At 32.7% G+C, this 16982-nt stretch overlaps 1 protein-coding gene across 1 annotated transcript; it reads left to right on the forward strand.

Moving 5' to 3' along the window:
• Positions 1-1221: 1221 nt before the first annotated feature.
• LOC111640233 lies at positions 1222-12405 on the forward strand. The gene is made up of 7 exons (XM_023386234.1): positions 1222-1427; positions 3896-4106; positions 4183-4793; positions 11557-11889; positions 11965-12033; positions 12113-12202; positions 12292-12405. The coding sequence occupies exons 1-7, from the start codon at positions 1227-1229 to the stop codon at positions 12403-12405; spliced, it is 1629 nt and encodes a 542-aa protein (XP_023242002.1). The 5' UTR covers positions 1222-1226.
• The last annotated feature ends 4577 nt before the right edge of the window (positions 12406-16982 follow it).

A 16982-nucleotide genomic window follows, 5' to 3' on the forward strand; every position in this document is an offset into this window, starting at 1 on the left:
TTGCTAGAATTTCACTGTGAATGAAGAACAAAAGGAGTTTCCATTGAGTTGTGTGCAAGACTTTTTCGACAGCTATATCCAGATTGCAAAAAAGAAACATCGAAAAGAAAATATGCCCAGCAGGTTCTAATCTTGTAATTGAATGTTACAGACAACCACTATATCAAAAACTTATGGTACTTCGTTATTAATTTTATTGTTGATTAATATCTTTCATTTCAATCATCTCTTATTCAAGTTACACATTCAAATCGACATGGGTTAATGTTAATATTACGTTGCTATTGAGATTAAACTTCTTGTTTGAGGAATACTGACCAAATGCTGAAAAGAATGTAATATGAGGGCATAGACGTTTTCAAAAAAAACACATTTTTTGTCAAAATAATTAACATCCTAATACACAGTNACTTCTTGTTTGAGGAATACTGACCAAATGCTGAAAAGAATGTAATATGAGGGCATAGACGTTTTCAAAAAAAACACATTTTTTGTCAAAATAATTAACATCCTAATACACAGTACATAATATATTGTTATATAACTCTACTTCAAACTTTAAAATAAGAGTGTTAAGACAAATATAAGGCATGTGTACTTGTATTGATAAATTTAGACGACAAATCTATAATTATTTATTGTTTCATACGAAGATGATCGTTATTAAATCTTAAGTCAATTGGTTTTGTCCGTAACAAATGCAATGTTTATCAAGCTGTTGTTTGCGGACATTTCCAAGTCCGGAAAGTTCTTAGGAACACGTTTGTAAAATCACGTGGTTGGAGTAACCGAAGTTTTCGGGTAATCACGTGTCCAAAGTCATTTATACCATACAAAGAAAACGAATTTAAAGAATGGCGGCTAAACGATGCAGACTCTGAGTAGTCCTGTTGTTTTTTGTTTATAATGTTTTTGAATGTTATTCATCGACTAAAGGTTTAAATTTTTTGTGTTTTGGGGATGTCTGTTAAATGTTATTTATAAAAAGCAAATTAAAAGAAATAGTATTAATAAATAGATTTACGAACAATAACTCTAAGTTTAAATCGACTTGAAATTTTTACTTGCCGTATTTATACATTTTTCCATAAATTTCTTATATTCTGCTAGAATAAGAAAATAATTGTTTTTTTTAGAATTATATTGTTTTTTGAAAGTTAACTAAATATTGAAAACAACACATTATTAATTCCAAAATTAATTGTTCTTTGTAGAAAATTTTCAAAATGAATAATGTGGATGCATTGACAGAGACATCGTCAACATCTCAAGAAATCTCTTCTCGTGTGTTAAAAATACCAGAAATTTTACTTCGCATATTTAGATATTTAAGCGACGAAGATCTACAACAGTGTGGCCAAGTGTGCAGTTCCTGGAAAGATGTTACTAAAGACATCTTATATAAGAAAATAGCAATTTTTCGTAAGGTTACTATGTTTTTTAAATTTTATACATTCAATTATTAATCTTTTTATACTGCATACTGATACATGTCTTAATTTCAATTATGCCAACAGAATTAATTACAGTAGACCCCTATAACACGGGTTTATATAATACGGATTCGTATAACACAACGAAAAAATTGCGCTCGTATTCGTATAAACACGCTAAAAACACTCGTATAATACGGTAAAACGTCATCGCCGACTCGTGTCGCGACAGGATTGGACGAATCTAAACCAATATCGGATATTTCACAAACCGTTCAGTTTGAACAAGCAGCAAACTTTCTAAAAACATTTATGATTTAACGGCCATAAAAATTATATTTATATTAAAAATGTCTCCAAAGTTCAGCGAATTTTTTGAAGAAAAATAACTTATCAGAAAACACGCGCCCGCCGCACGATGCGCCGCTCTGCGACGAAAACAAGCTTAAGCAATGAAGTCGCCGAACGGTGCATACTCGGTAAGTAATCCTACAATTTTTTGTTTATAGCATAGTTTATATGGATTATTCCCGAAAAATTATACGTGTTTTGGAAATGTTGGGTCAAATCTATATACTGTATATAACCCATTCAACGGGTATCCGTCTGTCTGTCCCGTAACCGTTCGATAATGGACACTAGAGGCGCCCCTATCGTGTGTCATATTTCAAACATTCAAATTAACAATTTTAATTCTTATTTAAATTAACAATATGAATTATTATTATTCATTTGCCCAATGAATTATTATTTGGTCAATATAACAATATAAATAATTTAATATATTTGTAATTCGAATTTATTATTTCAGGGGCTTAAATCTCGCGAAGGGTCGCGAGTAGAGGCATGGTTCCTTTGCCTTTATTGTTCGCATAGGGGGCTACAGTTTGGGGGTCGCCACCTCTTCACCTAATCTTACCATTGGGACTTTAACAGAGCTGTAGAGCATATTGATAGTAACAAAAAACTCAAAGGAACCGTGCTTCATGGAAATTTGTAAACAACGCCCATTAGGGGCATCCCGGGCTACTAGTCAGTCTAGAATCGATTAATTTTATGGAAGAAAATCTTTCAAACAGCAGTAGTCCCTAAACTGCACACGTGCCGTGCTGTGATTGGCTCATGCATTTAAGTGACTCGTAAAACACGAAATTCATATAAAACGGAACGAATCTATTGTGTTATGGAGAGTCTACTGTATCTGCCTAGTTTATAAAAAGTTTAAATGCGACTCGAAGAAAATTGTACAGGATTTATGTTTCATATATTGTATTAAAAGTTTACGAAAGTATCGAGCATTCTATATATTTACATAAAAATATATGAAACTAGCTGTTACCCGCGACTTCGTCCGCAGAGGTTTTGCAAGCAAACCCCATTTACATTCAATATTTCAATAACCATAGTAATTGTTATATAACACCTACTGCTGAAGAGAACTGCCGAGAATCAAACGAACTATTTTCAATTTGATCAATTTTCCGGAACGTTTACAATCGTTCTATAATCGAACCAATATGCAATAACAAATTCGAATTTAAAACGGTTCGAACATTTTTAAAATCGAAATAGATAAAAATATTTATAACAATGTCTGAAATGTTATCAATTTAATACACCTAAGTACTCAATGAAGACTAAACGTAGTTAAAAACAAAAAATCGCATGTGAAGTAGTACAGTAGAAGCCGTTCTTCCGTTTAAGCCTTAATGCTCTCCCTCACCCCCGTAGGGGAATTTCTAAAAATCCCTTCTTAGTGTGCATTGCCATGGCGTACTCTACTAAAACGCAGATAAAAACAAAAAATCGCATCTAAAATAGTACAGTAGAAGCCGTTCTTCCGGTTAAGCCTTAATGCTCTCCCTCACCCCCCACTTGAGAATTTCGAAAAATCCCTTCTTAGTGTGCGTTTTCATGACGTACCCTAACTGTGTACCAAATTTCACTTCTCTTGGTCCAGCGGTTTGCTCTGGGCAATGATGAATCAGTGAGTGAATGAGTGAGTCATTCAGTCAGTCAGGACAAGCAATTTTATATATTTAGATGACTATTGCATATGTGTACATCATTGAACGACCTATTCATACTCGTACTTGTATAGGTAGGCAGTTTAGAGTTGTATTTAAACTGTTCATTTGTACATAAACACAGCTAAGTCTTTATACTGAGCTCACTGAATAGAGTAAACAACTTTTGTCAGTTTTCCTAGTCATCATGCATATAATTAATTGCACATAAATTTTACCTCACACAATCATATAATAGAAAAATAACAGCTTGCATTTAATATTAACAAAAAATGCATATTAAAAATGGCTTCTTTTATTATTTTTATTCCATTTTAACTATTCAGCTACTTAAACAATAAACATACTTTTGGTGGAATAAATATATCATACTTTCGTTTGGTAAAATATATGAATAAAAAACTTTTGTCAAATTAATTTCTCATATTTTAACAGAAAATACCAATTTCAATGTTGAACACCTTAGCAGACAATTCTGAACAACTACGTTCTTTCGTCGGATATAGTGATTACTTTCAGTACCTATGGTTCTATTTGAAACCATGTATGATTTGCCCTTGTATGCCTCCACATCGTACAGAACATACAATTCCATCAGGAGATGAATCATTCGATGCACTTACCTTCCTCAAAGAAAATAAAAACAGTAAGTACTTGAATTTTTCACGATTATCACTTCTATGATAAACAGTATTCATGTTTACTCTTTCACATAATTACAGAAGAAAACGTCCAACTATCATGTGATGTTTACTCATTGTCAGAAGACGAAATCGAAATAAATATCGCAATCTTTCCATCAGTTCCTGGCTTCAATATTCGTCATTTTTCATTTACATTCAATGAACGATTTATATTTTATACAAGAAAAATGCTGTACGTATCACAGCTACTCAACATACCAGAAGAGAAACTGAAGTGCGTCATCGGAATTAAAGATTATGGGATCTATTTCCACGACAATGGAACTGGTGCATACACTACTTACACGCTCGAAGAGAAGATAAGAAAAGGCATTGCTTTCTATGGTGAGAGAGTTCAGGCAGTTTCTTTATGTGTCCAAAGTAGCGAATGCGATTATCGTAATGTTAAAGAAAAACTAGAGAGACTGAAACGTTTGAAACCAAAAATGGTGCAAAAAAGATGTTTTGCATTCATTTTTCATAACATGTATTGTGATATATGTAAATGTCCAATATTTCAAGCGTTCAAAACAGTATTTCCATTTGTTACCTCCATTGAATATTCCGAGTTACCTCAGTTTGAAGTGCTGAATCCACCCGAAAACTTCAATTTCGATTGTGTTAATGTAGGTACTATATTTACACAAGTTGTAAGAATAGTTTTTGTATGGTACGAATAAAAACGTAATAAGAAAATTCAGTATTTTTTACCTCGAAGCAAATTGAATCATGTTGCGACATTGTACATTCTTTTGTATTCGGCTAAATTATGTTTTAACATCAGTTCAATACTGTAGTGAAGAGTTTGTGATGAAGTGAATACTCTCAGGAATATCTTAGTAACTATTTGAATGTCGTTTATAAAGAACAACATTAGTGCAAATTTACTTTAAAAATAATAAATTTTAACGGAGAATTGTTAAGTTAAATAGTAAAATTTTTAGAAATAAAACTGTAGTTATATCACTAATCTGATGCTGTGAAGTTGTAAAGTTAAAGTTGGCCTCTATTTATACAGTCGACCTCTCTATAACACGGTAGATACGTTCCGGTTTCTATGAAATTCATTTTCTACGAGTCCTTAAAGACATGAGCCAATCACAGCCCGGCACGTATGCAGTTTACGGACTATGGCTGTTTGAAAGATTTTCTTCCATAAAATTAATCGATTATAGACTAATTAAACTCAACATTTCCAAAACACGTATAATTTTTTGGGAATAATCCATATAAACTATGCTATAAACAGAAAATAGTAGGATTACTTACCGAGTGTGCACCGTTCGACTACGCCATTGCTTAAACAAAAGAATAACAATCCTTACAGCTATATTTCTCAAATAAAAGTATTTATTTTAAATTATTTTTATTTTTTCATATACTTTATTTGTAAAAACACTTTTTGGAGGAGTTTTTATTTCGCGGGAATTATTTCCCGGAAATTCTTTCGGATGTCAGATTCGCGTTTAAGCAGAAATAATTTATTTTAAATTATTTTTATTTTTTCATATACTTTATTTGTAAAAACACTTTTTGGAGGAGTTTTTATTTCGCGGGAATTATTTCCCGGAAATTCTTTCGGATGTCAGATTCGCGTTTAAGCAGAAATAATTATTTCATATAAAAAATACATTTTTGTGGATTTCTTAGTTGCATTTGAATTGGAACAAGGGTATCAAAGGAGTTAAATCAATATCGCAGATATCTACTCATATCTAAATCATCTGTAGAAAATTTTCAAATTATAAACGATAATCTCACGATTTTTAAAATGAAGAAACCTAATTAAATTCTATACAAACCAATTTATATAGGTTTTTGCGTATTAGAATTAAGCAAATTACATATATGAAACATTTTATAAAATATTTAAAAACAGGTATGGTAAAAATGTACATTTATTATATACTGACACGGATTCTCTTACACTTCAAATTTATACAAACGATGTTTACGAGCATTTTAAATCGTTTTCCTATATCTTTGATTTTAGTAATTATTCTAAAACTCACAAATCATATAACGAAACGAACAAAAATAAATTAGGATATTTTAAAGACGAAGCCCTATCGAAATCGTTAATTGAATTTTGTTCACTGAAACCAAAAAATGTATTCTTAAAATTTTTTATAAACAAAATTTAAAAAACTGCTAAAGGAGCAAAAAATCTGTAGTAAAAACATTTAATCATAATAAATATAAAGACAAACAATATAATTTTATAGAATACAGAGCTATTAAGGCAACAGCAATATGGAATTAAAAGCAAAAATCATATACAGTAGAGCGTCGTTTATCCGAAGGTCGGTTATCCAAAACGTCGGTTATCCGAAAGAATTCCAGTAGACAAATTTAAATTTTTTGCCAGTGCTGTGGCGCTGTAATCTTTGGCTATGTCTTGGGCTACTGAAATATTTTACATAATTGGTTATCCGAAAAATAAGTTATCCGAACAAGCCCAGTCCCCAATTGATTCGGATAAACGACGCTCTACTGTAGTAACAACGTATCTCCAAAATAAAATTTCTCCATGATTGAAGTTTTTGACTATTTACAAAAATATAAAATTTTTGAGTCTATCTTAATCTTTTTATATACAGAAATTGTATTAATATTATACAGAAATTATATTAATAAATTGTATTAATAAAATTTCTCTTTTATACACAGAAATTGTATTAATATACAGAAATTGTATTACAGAAATTATATACAGAAATTGTATTAATAAAATTTCTCTTTTTCCATTTTATGATAAAAAATTCATTATAGATAATGGAATAAATGTACTATCGTTCGCTCATTACAATTTCTATTTTTAATTCTTACAGATATTCCCATATCATTATCATTGCAGTATGGGTTTTAATACTATACAAAAGAAAAACTACTTATGTGATAGTTTGTAGTAAACTTACCCGTGTTTAAAACAAACGTATATTGAGGCAGCTCAATTATTATTTTTATATATACTCAAATATTCAAATAAAACAACAAATAATATTTTAAAAAATTGTTTATTTCTTTGTAGACCATAAAGCCTCATTGACTGGAAAACTTTCTTGTCTTCACCTCTAAAAAACGAACTATCCGTCAATTTAAAAATTATGTTCATTGGGATACAATCAGTGGACGACACGATTTAACTAACACGTTTATTTCGGAATCCACTGATTACTTAAATTCAGAATACATATGGAAAAATTACCGTTTTTCAATCATATTTATTATGCAAAACATTAAATATGCGAAATGGGATTTAATTTGCCAATACCAGAGATTAGATGAACGATTTCTAACAAGTTTTTCGGATCATCTTGTGTAAGTTCGCTGACCTGGTGGAGATTGGAGACTTAAAATCCCACTCCTCAGACACCAATGTAAGTTTGCCGACTTCCAGGGGGAATCGTTAATCCCGCGTCAGGATGATCTAGGGTCGTTCGCGTGTAGGTGTGGCAGAGGAGACACAGATGACAAGAATCTCACGAAAACCCGTTTATTTTAAACATAAAAGTAAACTTACACTAAAGAACAAATAATGTCTAGATACAATCGGCTGTTTGGAAGTCGATGCTCCTGTAGTTGTTTATTGCTTAGGCGGCCTGGGGCAGTGATGTTTTATGGTTCGTGAGACTCCATTGGTCGGCGACAGCACGGTTTCGGTATTGTCACCAAGACGAAAAAGAACTTTTTTGACACAGCACTTCCGATTTTCACACACTTTTGTCTTGACTCGCCAAGTGTCGTGTCGAGTGCGTCTTGCCCACTGCATCTTGCCAAGTGCCCCGATTGTCCTTTAAAATCGGGGATTATATCAATCTCCATTCTTTGTTTTGTTTTCTTCTGATTGGCTCCACGTCCCTTTTTTCTCGCTCCCCAATTGGTCTCTCGTCTGTCCCTGAGCGAAAGACGATTCCTATTCGAGTCACCAGAAAGATCCACTTCGAAGAATCTAATTGACACCATCCGTTACTCTGGATGCAAAATGTTGATGGAACTTTGAAACTTGCGCTCATATTTTCCACCATTGTTGTCTAGTCTGTGACGTTTTTGAAATTTAACGACACGACGGGATATCCCTTTCCGTCATTAATCTTTCCTCTTTTCAAAATTTCTATGTTCTAATTATTTGAATATGAGCGACTTGTCAAAGGTCCATCTCTACTGGAGGTCGTTCGTTTACAATTATTAATCATTAATAATTATTGCGTTCTGTTTACATCAATACAGATTTCTTCTCGTCGCGGTTTCATATGACTAGAACAACTAATTCGATCTTTGATCGGTTTTTAACAATAGACGATTTTTTTCTAGTTTCGTTTTAATAAATTTCTGATAATAAATCTTTAATTTCAACTCATTTTTGGGACCTCACACTTTTTTAGAACAAAGTCGCCGAATATCAACATCTTTCGGATGATTTTATTATCCTCTTCATAAATAAATTTGATATAGAAAAAATTTTAAATACCAACAGTTAAAAACCTCAACTTTATGCCAAATACAAGAATACCTGAACTGGAATTTTGTTTCTCGTTATCAAAATCTTAAGGAACAATTTATTGACGAATTCCAATGTCAACTTTCTTGGTGTCACATTATAAAATATCAAAAATTAGATCGAGAATATATCGTTCGCAGTCGTGATTACTTATTCTTGTATTTAATGGGGGAAATGTGCATTAGTATAAATAAATTGAAAGAAAAACTGAAAACAATTAAGTAAACTGTAATGTAAATATTTCCATGTATTAATGTAAATTAAATATTTAAAAAAATCAAAATAATTTCAGTGTTATATTATTTCAAATTACCAGTCACTTCATGGAAATATTAATAATAAAATTTTAGCTTATCTGAAAAGTTACTCATAAAGACAACAAATTTAATTTTGTGATTACAGTGTGTTAAACCACTACTACTTATACATATATATAACAATCAAAATATGTATACGCAATGTACAAGATCCCCAGACTTCAAATCCATGCGATTTTTACTCTGGGATTATCTCAAAGACTTGATCTATCATCATGCAGTTAATGTCCGGCTATAAGGACAGCTTAGCACGCTATGGGCGTAACATTCTAAGGCATACACAGCATGCAATAGGGTTTCTCTAACAGAATCCCGGCTGTTTTTTAACACAGGAAATATTCCGAGATATTCTTTTCGTCGCGGAAGATTCTGCAAATTTCTTAAAAGTTCACTTCTTTCCTGAAAACTTGGGTAAAGCAGAGGACCGGGAAATGAGAAATCCTATCATGCAACCATTGAATATTCTCTTTTTCGCTTTCAGATGGTAGCAGACAAGATGACCATCGTGTTTTTAACATTTTTTTCGTTCATACTAGACAGATAACTTGTTTAGATCGTTATATTCTGTATGAAGTTTTAATACGCCCTTGGTGCTTTTTGAAACTAATTTATTTTTTGTTTTAGAAAAAAATTAGCATTATTTAATTAAAGCATCCCCAAGCTTTCGTGGCTTTTTGATGAATAATTTTTGCTGTAGTCAGCTGGAAAATTGATTACACGTGAAATTGGTACCGACATGTGCTTAAAAAAACGACAAATGAAATTACGCGATTTTATCCTAAAAAGCGAGAAATTCGGATAAGCCAGGAATTTCATCACAAAAACTGAACTTTACATTTCTGTGTGCATATGTCTGCGAGTTATTTAACATGCATTATTATGCAAATTAATATAAAAATAACATAAAATTAAACTAAAATTTAAAAATTGAATTATGACTATTTACAAAAAATTTTTTTAATTTTTCCGAGTCTATCTTTCATACTTTTAACACACCACAGAAGTAACAGTATATTGGCTTGGATGAACTTCCACAGAACACGTGATTAATTATAACGAAACACACACAAAGTTAAAAACGATCGAAACGCCGACCTTTTATTTGAGGATTCGGCGCTTTTTAACATTATAACAATGGTTACAATTTCTGACTATAACTATCATGTTCTTTAGCACAATATATAACTGGTTTAGGCCCTCTGGTGGCGATTTTGGATAATCATAAAGTTCATTTGCATAATTTATCACGTGTTCTGTGGAAGTTCATCCAAGCCAATATACTGTTACTTCTGTGGTGTGTTAAAAGGATAAAAGATAGACTCGAAAAATTAAAAAAAATTTGTAAATAGTCATAATTCAATTTTTAATTGAAAATATCCTGGGTTGCTCATGTTATCATGTATGCTATTAAACTAAAATTTGTTTATTTTTGGTTGCACGTTTTTCTTTCTATATTTAGGTTGATTTTAATAAATTTCACTTATAAAGATTCGATAATTTAATGCTGCACGTGGAAATCCGACATAATTTTTCAATAAATCTATGATATTTGATCACTTTTAATTAATAAATTCAATAATAAATAAATAATCCGTTTCTACTATATTCTAATGTAAAGCAATGAAATGACAAACCTGAATGATTTATTTCACATTACAAATTAGAACAAACAAAATAAATTTCCAGCAAGCCATTTAATCCGAAATAAATTTCTCTTCTATAAACAAATCTAAAAATTTATTAAATGAATTTACTTGACGTATGTACTTTACTGCCAGATGAATTTTATTTGACTTGTTTAAGTGGAAGTACAAACAAAACCTCTACATAACTGCTTACCCAATTTAGTTTATGTAATGTTAAATTGATTTATGTATTTAAATATTTGTATAGTTGACTGAATTGAATTCTAAATCTTGTCCAGTGATGTAACAGAGGATGTGAGAGTAATTCTCGCCAGTTAATAAAAGCGGCGTACTTCAGTGTCCTACTTTCTTTAATTCAATAAATCCATAGCTAAGTAATTTGATTTGCAAAAATATCAATTTTGTAATCATGGAGATTTTACATTTTCTACAGAAGATATCTCGTATAACAGCAATTCATTACGTCCACGAATATACAGACGAAGACAAATTCAGCCGTAATTTCTACAAATTTTACCAGAATATCGTAGAATTTTTTCTTTATTTTAACACGATTTTAACATTATTTATGATGTTAAAAATCGACGTCGTTTGTGACGAAATTATCTCACATTTTTCTGACACGGCCGAGTTTTTAATGCCGACCATATTAATGACGTTCGTTTTAGCCTGTTTCCAATTTAGTCTCTTTAAAAGATTTAAATATCCGAATCCGATCCAAATAAGTGGCGATGTCAAACCCGAGTTGTATCAAAATATTTTCAATTTACTTGTTCTCGGTTCCATTTCCTTTATTATCTACATAATGTCCTTCGTTTTTTACATCGATTTATTCATATTTCCCGTTTTGTCGAAATATTCTTTATTCGAAGGAGTTTTTTGTAGTATCGATTTTACTGTTTTTTTAATCTTTAATGCCTATAACCTTTTCACTTTCGTATTTTCTCAGATTATTCTATTTACGTTCGTATCCGACTACTTGAAGCGACTAAATTCTACATTTCTTCAGATGATTACATCTCCTGAAAATGTTCAAAGTTTCGAAAATATCATACGACCTCATTCCCGGATTTGGTTGCTTATCGAAGAAATAAATGAGATCGGAAAGTACTTCTTTCCATTAATGTATTGCTATGCCATTTATAATACAAGTTTTAGTATAATTCTTGCGATTTTCTTCGATTTAGATCCACGTTTTAAAGGAGAACTTTTAGGACATTTCTTTTTTATTTTGTTTTTAAGCATTGTAGTTTCTTATGGATTATCAAGAATAAATGCTCAGGTGAGATATAAAATAATTAATATAAGACATAATAAATGTCATTTCAATTATATATTGTACTTGTTTATTAATTAGCTGTACGGCAATTTTTACGAATGCGACATTTTATCTTCGAGTCGTTGTTCTGTTTTGTATAAACTCAAGGTAGTTCTTATTGTCATTTTCTTATATTAATATTATTGACACGATGTGTAATTTATATTTGTATATTTATTCTTGTTAGATTTTGGATTTCATGAAACGGTTTGGACGAACACCAATTGGTTTATCTGTCGGAGAACTTTTCTGTATAAAAAAGAATTTCGTCATCAGAGTATGTGATATTTAAATTTATATTTTTATATTACTTGAATTTTGCAAAAATTTCTGATAAGTACAAACTTAATCGATTTGTATTTTCAGGTGATCAGTGCCATTTACTCGCTTCTTTCGTCTCTCCTGGAACTGGCAACAACAAATGATAATGCCTGCAACACACAAATTACAAAAACTGGAAATCTGTCATTTACTGATTGAAATCGATAAAAATCTATTGTGATGAAAACTTTCATAGGTTTCATTTTGGTATCTGAATTATGTTTTGTTAACGTCACATATGTAGATAATTAATGTACAGTACGTATTATATGTTAGTATGCTCTTGCACATTATACATTTTACATTAGGCCCTTGTATTATATCTAATCGCCAAACATATGCCGTAAATCCATCGGGCTAGTTTTAAGGCTAATTACTAAATAAATTACGTAATTAATTTGGCACTAGAGGTAAGCGTTAGGCGCCATCTCTTATTAATATTAATAATTATAAATAAATTAATTAATTTAAATAATTTAGAACCGCTGGGAGAAAAAATCGGCCCGGAGCGGGACTCGAACCCACAACTCCTGCTCACCGTGCAGATGCGTTGCCAGTTACGCTATCCGGACCTCCGATCCGATCTCCTCTTCCAGCGTATAACTATGTAACCATCGACGGTTATACGTAATTTATTTAGTAATTAGCCTTAAAACTAGCCCGATGGATTTACGGCATATGTTTGGTGATTAGCTATATTACTTCGGGTTTAGCGATGTTTATATATATTACGCCTTGTATTATATGTTATTAGGATATTTCAAAATGTCTAGTTTATAAATAGTACATGTTATTCTATCTTAATTTAGTTTGTTCATTTTTACAATGCAGTGGATATATATACAGAATCCTAAGATAACACGACGGACTAAGAAAGAAAATTAATGAAAATGAAAAACAAATATTTTGTATAAAAACACTGTTATATTTTAAATTTTTTTAATAAATTTTCTTTTTTTTTTAAATTTGAGAACTTAAGGCCACAAATTTCACCCGCACGGTCTAGTATCTTATAATTTATTGTGGTCTTTATACATTGTTACCTGTTGTCAAAGTGCTTTCTATTATTTGGATGTTTCAATTGTCGAAATTAATTTCGTTTTTTATGCTCTGCATTACAATATTTAGCAAGTTTTTTCATTTGCATTTTACATTAGCTCCACCGAAACATCACATTTGAATTCTTTCACTTTACCGGTTGTTATGTAAAACAGAGGAAAAGTATGGCAATTGGTCAGATAAATAACCTCTCGAATTTTTACATTTTTGGACATTCGGGGATATCAAAACTTAAATAAATGCAAAAACTTTCGGAAGTTTTTCTGTATGTATTAAAGTTAGTGTCTGCGGTACGATTTTGTTTCTCCTCTTTGAAGCTTAACGACACTACTCACTATCATTTCCCAAATTTCATATCTTTGTGGACAAGTGTAAAAAATATTTTGAAATCATATGAAGTGTGACTTATGCAAACTGTTAAAGTGATGTTCATTAGTGTAATATTAAAAAAGCACTTTAAAATATGAAAGTCTTTCTTTGCTATCTGTCTTAATGAATGATAGTTAAGTTTAATTTTTTGCCTTCAATATAGACGTCCATTGCACTTTTCACAATGTAAAAATTTCTTGTTCATCTTCTAAATACACAAACAAACAAAAAATGTAATTTAACATGGATTGTAATAAAAGCAGTTTAAACTGAACATTATGTTATTGTGACCATAGGGTCGGTGTATCTTTGACATTGCGTCAGGATGTGACACCACCGAGTCTCTAGGGACTCGGAAATCGCGACTTTACGTCACGCGAGCGGTAGCGGTTGAGCAGTTGGTTCGGAGTAGAGGTGAGGAGAGAGAAACGAGGAAGTGATTCACTCGGATTCCAGATTAATAGCCAATAACAAATTTATGTTAACAAGCAGAGTACACGATATACGATCATCAACATCTTGGATTGATATATATGTCCTATATCCCCAGATTATCGAATCTAACTGTCGCGAGAGAGAGAGAGTTTACAGGATATCCGCGTGTGGATAAATATGTGAGGGACGAACAGACCCACAATAAAGTGTTATTTTAAATTTTATTTATTGGAACTTTAATCAGTTAAAATCGAGCGTTAGGCTAAAAGCCATAAAAATTTCTTTCCCACGGAGTTTGTTCCTTGTTGAGTCGGATCCAGTTAGTCAGGGAGGTGTCACAAGGAACTTTCGATGGAGTGCCTATATTGGACGCCAGACCGTTAACGGCACCACCTGACCTCATGGAAAAAACCCAAGAGGAATAACAAGAGAAAAGGAAAAAGATGCCAGGGTCAGTCGTCATCCGAAGTCCCTCTACAAAAGTCGTCTTCACAAAGTCCGCTCAACAAAACTCATCCTTTCGAATAAAAATCGTGACCCGAATTAAAACCGTGACCCAGGATTAACACCGAGAGAAAAAGATCGTGCCTGTTTAAGGATAACATCTCCACACCTCCGTGCCTCCACCCCAGTGAACGGACAAGATCCAGAACCAGTAGATTGAACTTTCCATTGGCGTATCATCATCGGCGTGACCACAGATCCTTTGACCCAGAAGCAAGGTATTTATCAACCCGCGATTCGCGTGTAAACTCTTTCTCTCGAACGGAATAGTATAATTAAGTCGATAATATGCCCGATATCTCTGTATTTTCTTTACTTTTTATTAAAATTGTTATTTGTTAGAAAATATGGAGTCCGAGTGAGTCACTTCCTCGTCTCTCTCCTCACCTCTACTCCGAATCCAAGCGCTCACACGCTACCGCTCGCGTGACGTACCGTCGCGATTTCCGAGTCTCCCAGAGACTCGGTGGTGTCAGATTTAGGTCTCCTGACGTGGTGTCAAAGAGACACCGACCCTACGGTCACAAATACCTTATAATGAAGTTGGGAATTGATGACTTGATGACTCAAACACGGGATTCTTCGAGTGGCCGAAGGGTCTTTTTATTCGAATTGTTTGGGTAACAGGTCTTCGGAGAGAGGTACTTTACTGGTAGAGAATAAATCAAGAACTCGGGCATTATATGTATTTGTATGTTGATATCGACAGAGGCACAGTATTTTAGCACACTTTGGAGGTGACTTTTGTGGACGAACTTTTGGAGGAGGCGAACTTTGGAGGACAACTGACTAGATTTGTCATCGCTCTCCCTTGTTATTCGGGTTCTTTCTGGATTTTTTCTATGAGGTCAGGAGTCTGATGTTAAGAGCCTGGCGTTTAATACTGGAAATTTATCGAAAGTTCCGGGTGACACACTAGTAAGGGGCCGTTCATAAATTGCCTAAGGTATTTTGGGATGGGTGGAGATCAAGGATTTCTTACGATTTCTTACTCAGGGGTAGGGGGTAGTAGATCTCGCTGTACGTAATATTCTTATTTTTATTTTCTGATTTCGTTGAGTGATGGCGTTTTAAATTTGGCGGTTTCTATTAAGAACGCTCGTTGTCTCGTGTGACGTGATATAGTAATAACGCTAGCAAATTTAATTTCCACATTTTTTGTCATGGGAGAAAGTCCGTGGTAATTTTTTTCTGTTGTTTTTTATTAGAATAAGTGCACCACTCCTATGGATGTTTAACACCAAGAATACATAAACCAAAATACACGATACAAATAAACATAAAATTAGTATTCGGCTTTTAGTGAAAACTAAAATGTAAAACTAGAAATTATAAATTATAAATAATCTTTTCTTCCATATTTTTTTAACATAATTGTAAAAAGCATCAAACAGTGGCTTCTGAACAAGCTTATCGAGTGGACATGTCCACTTGAAACCAAGCGTAAAGATTTCTAATTTCAGAATAAGTTTTCTGTAGAGCAAAAGCAAGAAGCAGTTTCTGCCCGATTATACATTTCCAGGTAGCTTCTAAAATTACCATGCTCAGTAAGTAGTTGAGCGGTAGCAAATGTTAAATCGCTAAGTAGTGATGAGAACCTACATTCAACACTAGGAAAATAAAGTCGTGTTATTCTACAAGTTTTACTGCTCAACTACTTTTACTGATTCCACTTTCGCATAGCTTTGTCATGAATATAATTTTTAAGGCTGCTACGTGAGAGAGGGATGTGAGTGTAGTCCAAGTCAGTTTTCTTTGCAGCTGACTTAGCCTCAATGTTGGCGTTTTCATTTCCTAGTATGCCAGTATGGCCAGGAACAAATATAAAAATTATCTTATTAACAAGATTTTTAATATGGTGCTGGATATGTACGATTTTATTGCTATTGCAATTGGGATTTAATAGAGCTATCAGGACAGACAGAATCACTATAAATGTTGATAGACAGAGTTTTGTTTGATAGTGAAATGGCCCACTGAACAGCTTGGTAGTCAGCATCTTGTTCAGCTTGATAGATGACGGTATGTGGGAAGTATTTGTACCTTCTAGCATATTTTTGGCAAAATATGTAAGTTTGGAGGAAGATAGAGATACTTGAGCCGACAAGAAGGGAGCTTTTGGACCCGTCTGTGTAGATATTGATGCCTGCAAGATTATCCATGGAGGAAGCGGATGACACCAAATAACCTTGTTTACAGAATGATGATCAGAGATAGTAGGGTAATAGCAATGTGGTAGCCGTAGACAGAAGTAGAGACCGTTGTTGAGCCTTGACGTTTGTAGTTCTGATGTAGTAGTTTAAAACCTTTTCTACAATACGTAGTGGAGAAGGAAGGAGCTCTACTAGTATCTGAGAGGCATTAATAAA

This window comes from Centruroides sculpturatus, unplaced genomic scaffold, assembly GCF_000671375.1.
Source record: "Centruroides sculpturatus isolate CEXI.00-Female unplaced genomic scaffold, Cexi_2.0 scaffold1106, whole genome shotgun sequence".
In the NCBI taxonomy this organism is placed as follows: Eukaryota; Metazoa; Arthropoda; class Arachnida; order Scorpiones; family Buthidae; genus Centruroides; species Centruroides sculpturatus.

Excerpts from the sequence above, each read along its gene's own strand:
- LOC111640233 (XM_023386234.1), top strand. The coding sequence starts at position 1,227 with ATGAATAATGTGGATGCATTGACAGAGACATCGTCAACATCTCAAGAA. Across the intron at positions 4,794-11,556 it reads GTACTATATTTACACAAGTT|ATTATTCTATTTACGTTCGT; the intron begins GTAAGAATAGTT and ends GTATTTTCTCAG. Across the intron at positions 11,890-11,964 it reads TATCAAGAATAAATGCTCAG|CTGTACGGCAATTTTTACGA; the intron begins GTGAGATATAAA and ends TTTATTAATTAG.